Source organism: Phaseolus vulgaris, chromosome 3 (genome assembly GCF_000499845.2).
Source record: "Phaseolus vulgaris cultivar G19833 chromosome 3, P. vulgaris v2.0, whole genome shotgun sequence".
Taxonomy (NCBI): Eukaryota; Viridiplantae; Streptophyta; class Magnoliopsida; order Fabales; family Fabaceae; genus Phaseolus; species Phaseolus vulgaris.
The window spans coordinates 42,924,772-42,936,968 of NC_023757.2; the positions used below are offsets into that span (position 1 = coordinate 42,924,772).

Here is a 12,197-nt window from a genome sequence, read left to right on the forward strand (position 1 = left end):
TTTTAGAAATGATTATTATAAAATAGTATACATGATAGTTGATATATCTCTAATGAGGCGAATTTTTTAACCACTTGTTTACCTGAATTTTAATAAAAACTCTATCAGTTAACATGTCCATATTTCAAAGTTAATTTCACTACATAATTATTTTATTAATTATATATATTTATTATGTTGGCACTATAACAGTCAAATATTTATTATAGCACACACAGAGCATTCACCACAAGTATAGCTTTACTGTTTTCAAGATCCAGCATCGGAAAACTGTGAATTTTCTGGTAAAGGCAACTCAGGATTTTCTTGATTACTGTGATAATAGACTGGCTCATAATCTATCTTCTTCCATTGGTTCTCACTTCAATATCATATTCCTCTTCATACCACAATCACAATCTCCTCATTTAATTTTTAGGAAATGTGTTATTATTACCAAGTGCCCTTTATTCCCTACTTTGCTTCAGCCTTGCTGTCTCCTATATCATCTTCCTTGCCCATTGCCACTTTCTCTATTAAATCCCGGAAAAAGTTTATGAAGATTTTGAAGATTGGATTTGATTTCTAACTCTCCCTCTCTCAGACTTGATCTGAATTTCCGATTTTTTAGTTCAATCTTTTCCGTTTCATGCTAGATACTATTGAATTTCCACCGACTCAAACCTCCAACTTTTAACTTCTCTACCAAACACTTGTCACAAGAGCTCTTTATTGCTACCATTTTTTTAATAGAGGTGAGTGATTTCGAAAGCACTATAAAACATAGACCAGACCAGACCCTGTTCACTCCAAGGTGCTATTTCACAAGGTGTTCCTTCTATTCTGTTTTTTATTTCAGATTTCTAGTGCTTTCTGTTTTGCTGGAAAATGGTTGCTGTTCCATCTCTGTTTTCCTTGAGGCACTTGCTGGTGCTGTCTCTTGCCCTGAATGTAAGTCTTATCCTTAGGGCACTTTATCATGAGAGTGGAGAAGGCAACAAGTGGTGGTTTTGCTTCAAGAAGAAAATGATGGCAGATGCAGAATCATGGTTGGCTATATCTTCTACCCCGTCTCTCCATAATTCTACTCGTGAAAAAGTCATCAACTTGGACCAGTAAGTGCAAGCTAAGCTAGTATTCTTTCTATTTTCTTTCCTTAATTTTGTCAACATGTCTGCATTACGGCTGCCAAGGTAGCTAATTTTAGTGTTGTTTGGGCGAGCAAACAACTTTTCAACATTTTTGCCGCATCATTTCGTTACCCTTTTGAGAATTCCTTTTGTTCTTCCCATAGTAAACATCTTTTCCTTTTGGAGGGAGGGGGAGTTAATTTCCCCGTAACAAAAGCACAGAGAATTAAGGTTAGAGTTATGCCACTGCTTTTTATCTTTTTCTTTTTTTCAGCAGAATCTCCCGCTACACCTAAAGTTTTATGTTGAAAAGTATAAAATATTTCTTATTTTTATACAGCAAAAATATTCCTTATTTTGTGAAAAGTTATTAGATATTTCTTAATAGTACTTTTCAAACAAGGCTTCCATTTTATAAAATGAAAAAAAAGTGTGGGTTTTCGTCTTCTTGTGTGTGGTGCAGTCGGAAGAGACTATTTGTGTTTCTGTTACTGTTACAGTATTACTTACATTGTGCGTCTGGAGAGGACAGAGACAAGTCATGGTCCTGAGAATGGTTTATTATTTTTAAAATATGTCAGTGACATTATGACATATACAAAAATAAATAAAATATCATCTTAAAGAAGCTTCTCCATTAAGTTGCATTTAAGACAGTGCCCCGCTCCAATAGATTTATTCTTTTATTCTATAAATTAATTAATGAGGATGTTTGTATAGTCAGTTTAATCTAAATATGCACAATAAATTCCTCTCATTAAATTTAACCATAAATATATTCTTATTTAGTTCAAACGAATTTATTTTCAAGATATTTATATTTTTTAATGCATTTTATTTTTTAGTTTTTCAAAAATATTAAATGTTTTTTATTTCAAACACAATAATTTTTTAATTTTAAAATGTTAATTTCAAGTCTTCAATTTTATAATAGAAAGAGGGTTGCATAAGCGACAAACATCAGCGGAAATCGAGTCTAATAAAAGTTAATATTGTAAAGTTAAAGTTTATATAAAATATGGACTAAATATTGAGAAAAACTATTAATTTACTTAAAAATTGAGTTTAAATCTAATTTATGTTTACAAAAATTTACTTAGCTGATGCCTTCACGGAGTTCAACAAACCTCGAGATAAATTCTAATAGTTTATTGAAAAGTAAAAGGAAGTTTAACTCATCTCATAAGATTGATATGTAAGTGAATCTTGTTTTACTGTAAATTGGTTTTATTTGTGAATAATCTAACATTTTCAACTTTATTTTTTATCGCAATTTGAGAGTTTTAATCTGAGTAATTTAATTTGAATTAATCACTAAATAAATTAATTTATTTTTATTATAAATTAATCCATGTCATAACCATCCATTTACACTGTACATGTTGGGACCTGATCAGAGCACGCCAATCGGTCGGAAACTTTTGGAAACTTTTTTGAGGGTAATGAAGAGAAATCGATAGGTGTTTAGGATAATTAAAAATGATATTTAGATAATTTTCTGTTAATGAAAAAATAGCGCAAATATTTTATAGTGTTGAGAATTTTATTAGTTAAATAAAATTAAAAAACAAAAACATTTTTTAATCTGAACTTATTAATTTGTTATAAAAAGTTTATTTATTTATGAATTATATTTATCTAGGATGAGTTGCAGGTGATATTAATAAGTTTTTGAGAATTGAAGCAAATTAAATATCTAAGCTAGGAACAGGGTGGTGCATATAGCGTCTTAGCAGCACTAGACACAACACTAGAACACTAGTGCTGTTGTATAGAGTCTAACGTAGCACCATGGGAGGTCCATGTTTTTACTTGACCAAGAATGATAATAATAATAATAATAATTAATGATGATTGTTGTTGTAATGTTTGTGAAGGTAGCAGTGGACCTCAAAGTACTAAAAACCTGCACATCGAAACTAGGGCTTTAAGAGCACAAGGTAGAGCAATGTGGAGTGGCACAATATAGGTGTTGAAGATGAATTGGTATTAGCAAAGAAGTTGGTGGGGGCCATGTGCCTGATGCGCACACAGCAATACGAGGACACCCTTTTGGTGGCCTTTGCTGTGAGCAAAGGACTTATCATATGAATGAAAGTGCGCCTTGGGTTGTGAATTGTGATGAGAGAGATCTTTACAACTTTTGGCCGCCCCAATTGTGAAACACTCAAATGTTGCTGTTTTAACTTTATATGTGTCTTCTTTTTCTTGTTTCTTTTCCCCGTTTCCATATGGGTCGTCTGGATCATCAACTGCTTCCTGGGCCCTCCCTGAATGGAACTCCATGTCTAACGTATTTTGTCTTTCCTCAGCTTAGCATGCCACAGACCATTGATCTGATGTTTATGCAGATCCCATATGCAATCATTTATCTATCTATCTATCTTTAATCTATTATCTATCATCTATCGTTCTATCTAATCCTACTTCATAGACCCTTCCACCCAACATTTTTCTTCTTACCTCATCCATCCATAATCCATGCAGCCATTAACTCCACTCTATCTGTTTCTTCAAGGACTTCATCCATCCCTTCTCCTTTCTTTTCTTACCTGCCCCACTGTGCCTTCACTGTTTCACTGTTTATGCAATCTACCCTGCTCATTTCATATATGCTTTTCTAGGGCAAAGTAAAGATTGTTCTAGGCCATTCATAGCACCACGTTGTTTCAGATTTCAAATATCAGATCATGCCCTACATCTACATGGGTCGGTTATATTATATTACCCACTTTACAAGAACGAAATGACACAGATACACCATGCTACATGTCGATGGAATAAAACAAAAACGCGGTGCAATCATATCTCAACTTTACTTGTAATTATAGAAAATGATGAGCAGAGTATAATGATGGAAAATTTTACTAAATCTTTTAGCACACATATCTGTTTTATGTTTTCATTATTTTAAATATGATTAATGATGATCCGGTTTGGTATCCGGACATTTTGTTTAGCTAGATAGATTCAAAGATGGTAATTAAGTTTAAATGTTGATGATATGTAGTGGTGACCCAACAATGTATGAAAGATTTTGGCGACAAATGGGTGACAAGACCACAATCACAATTCCAGGATGGCAATCCATGAGTTATTTATCTGATGTCTCAAAAATTTGCTGGTTTTTGGAGCCTGAGTTTGCAACGGAAGTAGTGAGGTTGCACAGAGTGGTGGGCAATGCTGTGACAGAAGGTCGCCATATTGTTGTTGGGACAGGTTCCTCTCAGCTAATTCTGGCGGCCCTTTATGCTCTGTCCTCGCCTCATGCTGCTGAACCAATCAGCGTTGTATCTGCCGCGCCCTATTATTCGGTCAGTCATGCATGATCATCCATATTTTCATACAATATAATATTTCTATACTTTAACATTTTTCATCTTCAAGGAATCTAATGTGCTCAATAACTAAACTCATAGCATATAATTAAAAAGGACACATCATTTAATATTTTAAAAGGGTAAACAACTATTTCTCTCTCTTGTTTATATACTTACTATGATCAAGTGTTTGTGAGAATTATTAATAGTGTCACATTGTCGGTAGAAAAGTACATTATATGTTTTTTAAACAAGTGGTTAAATGTTTAATACATATTAAAGATATCAGTTCTTTAAATAGATATTTCGATTTAGAGAGATTAGAATCTCACTTCCGGTGAAGATACTGTGTTCAGAAAACAAGAAAGTATTTGAGAGAATTTAGTATTTCGAAGTTGTTATTTTTAAAGGAAATCTCTCATGTGGCCATTACCGAATCTGCCTCCTCATTTAGTTCTTCTCGTGTTTGTCTTCATCAATGTCTCTCCCTCTCTCTCTCTCTCTCATGGACCTGAACCTGATCACATGAAGACTTGTGGTGAACAGTGCATGTGCTAAACTGAAAAAGAGTAAAATTTAGCTTCCAGACTGTCATATAGTGAATCCAAACTAGACTGCCATTCTTGCAATTTATAAAGTACGTAAAGGAAAAAGGGATCTGGCTAATTAAGTATTTAGAAAATATCATGCTATGCACCCTTCCAAATTTTTTATAAAAAGGTTTATATTGGCAAATTTAGGCTCACTAATTATCTGGGGACATCATAAAGAGTATTGAATACTTCTTTTATTTATTATTAGGGGAGAGGCTATAATATTGATTATGAATATTCAAAATTATTCTTTCTAGTTGTACATGCACTTACAGAATAATAATAATTCTGAACTTTCCTAACTATGTTTTTTCTAAACATTCAATAAAAGTAGTATTAATATTGTAATGTTTTTAACTTCTCAAAGTAGAACAATTGTGAGATAGGAAGATATAACAGAGAAATTTTGTTGCCTTGTTTTTAGTTTGAGCAGTTCATGGTTAAATGTTGAATTGAATTGACGAATTATGTACTTGCAGTCCTACCCATCAATGGCAGATTACCAGAAATCAGGGCTTTACCAATGGGCTGGTGATGCAGAGAATTTTGACAAAGAAGGTCCTTACATTGAGCTGGTTACTTCTCCCAACAACCCTGATGGATATAGAAGGAAATCAATGGTCAACCGAAGCCAGGGACTATTGATTCATGACCTTGCCTATTATTGGCCGCAATACACTCCAATATCCTCGCCATCAGATCATGATCTCACGCTTTTCACTGCCTCAAAATCCACTGGTCATGCAGGAATGCGAATTGGGTAAGTTCATAACAGTAATTGCCCTGCCTCAACTGTTCGTGTGGAGTAATCCTTTTATAAATTAGCACAATCTGGGCATGGTTTCGATTTGGTGGAAATTAGGGTGTCAATTAATGAAAAGTTCACCTTATAACGATGTAGTTTTAAACAATTATTCAATCGTGTGTTCTTACATCATTTAATACTTCTCTTTTAAAACCTTTTGACACGATGACTCGTGAAAATGCTTGAATAACAGTGCAGAATATCTTATCAAAATAAAACTGATATCTAGTGGATCATATAAATGAATTTCTTAGTAGTCTTCTTTTCATAATACTTTGTAGGTGGGCTCTTGTGAAAGATAAAGAGGTAGCAAAGAAAATGACTAAATTCATAGAGCTAAATACAATTGGTGTCTCGAAGGATTCTCAACTCAGAGCAGCCAAGGTTTTAAAGGCAGTGTCTGAGAGCTGCGAACAAGAAAACCACCAAAACGGGGAATCTTTTTTCAAGTACAGCTACAACCTCATGGCACAAAGGTGGAAGCAACTGAGGGAAGTAGTTGATGCCGGTGATATGTTCACATTGCCCCAATTTTCTCCCGCATTCTGCACCTTCTTTGGAAAGGAGACGGAGCCTCAACCAGGTAAATAACCGATTAACAAATTGGATTGAGAAACTTTCTCTCAAACAACATTAGATTTTCTTGAATGGATGGATATGATTTTTTACCCCTTTGTTATATTGTACCTACTTGCAGCTTTCATGTGGTTGAAGTGCGTAGATGTTGAGGATTGCGAGACCTTCCTTCGGGGACACAAAATTTTAACCAGAAGTGGGAGACAGTTTGGGGCTAGCCCAAAATATGTAAGAATTAGCATGTTGGATACAGATGAAACTTTTATAGAGTTAATAGAGAGACTATCAGCTATACAGGAGCTAGAATGAAAATTTATCATATGTGCATAACAAATAAAAGGCGATAGTTCATAATTCGCAACTGCAATTTTGCTGATCCATGCATAACAATGTCTTCTCCTAAACATATATGGTCTTGGGGATCATTCAATATCAAGTGTGGTACACTAGACAAATAAGTTTGCCTTAGATACAAGAGTTGATGAAATTCTTAAAATCGATCTCGAGACGCCAAAATAAATTCAATTCGCAAAGCATTACATTGATTTTTTGGGTCTAATTGACTCCAGACTGATACTCAATTAACAAATTTATTCCCAGAAGCATACTACAAACCAAACACTTCATTCTTTTTATAACAGGCTTCAGAGATCAGAGTACTTAAACTGGGACTCTCTTTGACACTTAACTCCTTTTCTTATGGCCTTATATAGCTCAACCAAACTCACTCATGGTGATGTTTCGTTATCTTAACCGGCTTTTTCTGTTTTACTACTTTCTGTTTCGTTCCAGATATGACGTGAGGAACCTGTTGGAGATGGGAGATCCCACATTGAATACGAAGTAAAAATCAAATAATACTGTAGAAGTGTGTTGTGATATTGAATTAGACATAAAGTGAGTTGAGAGATTGAGAAGGATGGATCCGAAAGGCACAAGGGCGGCGAGGAGCAGAACATTAGAAGTGGGAGAGTTTCACCCTTGACAGTTTGGGTTTGGTGTAGTGGTGTTGTTGATGGTGGGGTTCTGCCATGGTGGAAAGGGAAGTGAAGGAATGTGGGGTTTGGAAAGAGAGAAAATGAAGTGAGTATAAGGAGGAGGAAGGTGGTGATGAATACTTGAGAGGAGGGTTGCTTGAGGTAGATGACGTTTGATAATGGGAAAGGTGTTATCGTCACAGTGTTTGTGAACAGTGACTGAATATGCACGTTGAAGAAAAAGTGTTCATATTGCTACTTGTTTAGCTTCGTGAATTGAACCATGTCTTACTTATTATAATATCTAACTTTTTATTATCATAAACAATGCATAAACAGACCTAAACAAGATGAAATGGAGCTTTTGATTTGTATTTTGTTTAAATGTCATTGTAATACAGCATAACTTAAGTCTGAATCATTTAGGATGGATTGTAAGGATGCTAATGCGAATTTCACTTTTTTTATCCAAAGTAAGAATTCATCTTTGTTTCTATCTTCATATCTGTTAAAAAAAATCTCATTCTTATATTTATTAAGTAAGGAGTGTACTCATATTCCTCCTTTTACTTTTCCAAATACTAATTAAATTTTTTTTATAAAAACTTAAAATCATAACAAACTCTAAACCTTCGTTGATTCAATATAAAAAATATAATATTTTTTTTTCTAATAACAAATATTAAAAAAATTATAATTACATAAATAACATAATATCGAATAATAATTAAATAAATATTAAATAATTTATAACAAAGGATTCAAATAAAACTTAATACAAATTTTTAAATTACTTAATAAACTACATATATTTTAATAATTTAAAATAAAAGTATTATATACATCCACATCTCTATATCCAATCTAAAAAAATATATTATCCATATATACACTCATCTATTTTATATAAGAATTTCATGTAAAAACTAAAATAAGGTTAAACAATAATGAAGTGACAAATTTATTTGTTATCACTAATTAATTTATGTATGTCGAACGTTTATAGGTATAACCTAAAATTATTGTTTTAAATAAGCAAATTTATATTTTTTTTTATCAAAGCTAATTCATATTAAACAAGCCCTGAATATTTAGCCCTTTCAATATTTAACTGTCTTTTCTTTTTAAGTTAGGATATGTTTGATCTTTTATCATGCAAAGTATTTAACAGCTTTATGTTGGGTTTTAAAAATCGTTTTCAGCATTTAATGACTTTTATAAAAATGTTAATTTAATTGTAAATATCTTTATTCATTATTTTTGAATGTTTGTAATGGAAAAAGGTTAAAAAGTAATTGTCTTTCTCAAAACATTTCTTCTGTATTCAGTGAATAAAATATACAAATACAAATTGTGATATTTATGTAACTACAATAAACAAGTAAATGAAAGTAGTATTTTAAAAGATCTTTGTTTATGAATGTTCCCCACCTACATTGAATGCAGACACACTAGAAGAAGCTTGGCCTGATTCTTTTATGCTAAAGCAAGTGAAAGAGTTAGAGTTCATACATTCTGAATGTTTGTGTTACTCTACAGATAAAAACTGTTGAACACAATGTGTATTCCATCTCATTCATTAATGATTTGATTAGGAAGATTTTGAATATATTTAAATAAAAAGAAATATGAATTCTTTGATGTCTTAAAGAAATTTCAGTACTTCGATTGAATCCTCTCTTATTTTTTGCCAATAAAATTGCATGTTAAGTGATTTAATTATATGCTTTCGTGAAAAATTCAAGTAAAATAAAATTATTGAGAGACATATATGTTATTGATCTAGAAAGACATCTAGCAAAGATATAAAAATAAGGTTTCACTTTTTAAAGAACAAGTTAATAATGATAAGTTGAAGATTTGGATGTTGTAGAATTGAAATTTAATTTGCAATCATACTTATTAAGACTTTACAATTGGAGACATTTAGATCTGAGAAAGTCCATTAAAATTGTTTATACAAATGAAACTTTAAATTAAAAAATCTTCGAAATAATACTAAAAGTTTAAAAATTTGTTGCCAAACTATATATAAGGAAGATCAATCATGTTGTAAGGAAGATCAATCATGTTGTTTTTACCTAATATAAACATTCTATGAAATATACATTCTTTAATTCTTTATGTGATTATGTATACTCACTTGGATTCATCTATTGGTAATTTGTTATCTTATTTTTTTTTTATAATTTTTTTATGTTAGATATCTGTGTACAATTTGATATCTTAGTTACTTACAATCATCTATTATTACAAGAAAAAAAAATATTATTAAAAAAAAAAGTCTAAAACTCATGTTATCTTAATTAACTAGTTAAGTAATTTGGTGTGTTTTAACAAAATGTTATTTTTTATATTATTAATTAGATTATTTTCTTAAATATTTTAATATTATATTTGTATAAGTTAAAAGAAAATAAATGAATTTTAAAAATTGTCATTATTTTCGGTCTTTTCAGTCTTAAGATTTCATTATTCTTTCAACAGGATGAAAAAAAAAGGTAAACTCATACATGACAATTTCTTCCATTAGTGCTCATGCAAGAATTTGAGTAAAATACTAAAAAAGAAACTGGGCAGATCTCTCCGCAATTTTATTTTATATTAAATTTTTTAAATTTAAATAATGAAATTTTATTTCTTTTTCTTTTTTGTCCAATATCCTTTTTTTAAATTCACGTGTATAAAAACAGTGCAAAGAGAAAACCATTTTCTTTAAATAAATGAAGAAATGAAGAGAGTATGGGCCCAACATTTGAAGAAGAATGTCGAAAATTTGGATCCACCTAATTCTCTATTTATTCGTATCAGCCCATCTACTAAATTAAAGCTCATAATTTTGAACCCGTATTGTCAAATCACGTTTTCTCGATGGCACCATATCACAGCACCCAATTTCAACGGAAAAGACGAAATTGCTCTTAATATATTATTTTTTTTATTGCGGATTTTAATATTTAAAACGGGATTTTATTTTTTTTTCCAGATTTTTATATCCGGAACATCAAAAGCTCTTCCGCATATAATTTTTCTTGAATGTATTATTTTCTATTTTGGATTTTTATTTTCAAAATAAAAATTATTTTAAAATTTTAAAATTATGTTGGGTGTAGGTTGAAATACGTCGAGTGTAGGAAGAATTTGCCTTTCTGAATTAGGCGCAAACCGAATGGACCACATTACAGTAACATGGTGGCACCCTCTCTTTTAAAAGGTAAAATATATTTTGAACTATTTCCAAAATAGAATCATTTCACATCTCCTTCTATTAATACAACAATAATAATATTTATTTATTTATTTAAGCTTATTATTATTATTATTATTATCATATTAATGAAAAATATTGAGTGGTTGAGTTTAATATATAAGGACTTCTTTTAAAATAAAATTATAAAATACCTAAATACCCATTTCATCCTTATTCTTTTATATACCACCACCCTTTTACCATTACACCTCCCCTATGTCCTCTTCTTCACAGCTTGTCCCACTTAGGATTAACAAAAATAGCTCAACATGTCTTATTTTGATCCATTATAAAAAATAAAACTGTAAAAAACACACACAAAAAACATACAATTTTTTTAAAATGATATCAAAGACATTTTCTTGCTTATAAATACTATTTTCTTCCTTTATTGGAAAACAACAACAGAAGAGCAGAAAAGGAAAACAAAGTACCGAAGACCGGTTATAATATTTGTATGCCCTGACAAAACAATAATAAAGATTATTGTATATACAGATTTTAGTTTTAGTATGTAAACATTATTTTTAAAATATCAAACAAATATTTTTTCAATTTTTAAAATAATAAATAATGACACAACTTTTAATTTTAATACATCAAAAGTAATTCTTTTTTAACAAAGAAGGCAACTTTTTTAAATATTAAAGATAATACTTTTTTAGACTTCTCCCATGGACCAATATTAAAATAGACCGACCTTGCAAGTGCGACACTAAAATAGGTTGGTTTCAATTTAGAAAGAAAACGAAAATAATTTGAAAAATATCATTGTAACTTGTATGATTACAACACACACAAAATTATTCCATCTCATTTTTATTTAAAGATATTTATTTCATTCTATAAATATACTATTTTCTTTCTTCCCCTGTTTTCTATTCTTACCACTTCTACCAAAACTACTTAGCAATTAATTATGTTAATTTTCACTTTTTTTTTTGCACTTTATGTATCTTTCATTCATAAACCAAACAAAACATCGTAAGCCCTTTCCTCCTTCATGGGCACAATACATGTATTCCCTATTCATTTATAGCAAAAATAGTTCCCTTAAATAGTTCAGCCGTTTTAAAAGAAAAATAATTACATAACATATATATGTTTCTGTCAAGTTAAACTTTCAAATTTCATTAATAATCATATACATTTAAAATTAAATTTGAATAATTGATCTAACTTTAGGGTAAAAATATCACAAATGCAATAGAATAGAAACTATTCATAGCATTAGAATTATTCTATGTCCTTATATAAAGTTCTCTTTTGTCTCTAAATTAAAATTCTTATATTTGCATGACTCTCCAAGTTCTTATCTGTGTTGGGGAAAGTCTTTATCTTCCACAAGTTTTCAAACAATAGTACATTCTCACCCTATATCTCATTCCTTAAAACACTATATGTTGTTTTAACCATATATCCCACCAGATCTTTTTCATCTCACCTACCATTACTCCAACCTCCTACTTGCCTAACATTATCATCTTTGTTTATGGGTAAAAAGAAAAGTCTTGAAAATTTAACCTTTAATTCTTCCTCTTCCACCCACTTATCATCCCAGAACCTT

At 30.8% G+C, this 12,197-nt stretch overlaps 1 protein-coding gene across 5 annotated transcripts; it reads left to right on the forward strand.

The window, feature by feature from the left end:
- The first annotated feature begins 214 nt into the window (after positions 1-214).
- LOC137807902 (tryptophan aminotransferase-related protein 2-like) lies at positions 215-6,807 on the forward strand. Of its 5 annotated transcripts, none has more exons than XM_068608747.1 (6): positions 215-734; positions 839-1,094; positions 4,120-4,423; positions 5,502-5,782; positions 6,109-6,410; positions 6,525-6,807. In XM_068608747.1, exons 2-6 carry the CDS (start codon positions 868-870, stop codon positions 6,710-6,712), a joined length of 1,302 nt encoding a protein of 433 aa, XP_068464848.1. In that variant the 5' UTR covers positions 215-734; positions 839-867; the 3' UTR covers positions 6,713-6,807. The 5 variants fall into 5 exon arrangements, with proteins under 5 accessions (XP_068464848.1, XP_068464850.1, XP_068464849.1 ...); XM_068608749.1 differs by having other exon boundaries at positions 235-808; positions 948-1,094; XM_068608748.1 differs by lacking the exon at positions 215-734 and adding an exon at positions 2,987-3,402 and having other exon boundaries at positions 957-1,094.
- Positions 6,808-12,197: the final 5,390 nt, after the last annotated feature.

What these genes read in the sequence shown, in the direction of transcription:
- LOC137807902 (XM_068608747.1), top strand. Translation starts at nt 868, where the DNA reads ATGGTTGCTGTTCCATCTCTGTTTTCCTTGAGGCACTTGCTGGTGCTG. An exon ending in CTGCCGCGCCCTATTATTCG is followed by an intron (nt 4,424 to 5,501) that starts GTCAGTCATGCA and finishes ATGTACTTGCAG; the next exon opens with TCCTACCCATCAATGGCAGA. An exon ending in CATGCAGGAATGCGAATTGG is followed by an intron (nt 5,783 to 6,108) that starts GTAAGTTCATAA and finishes AATACTTTGTAG; the next exon opens with GTGGGCTCTTGTGAAAGATA.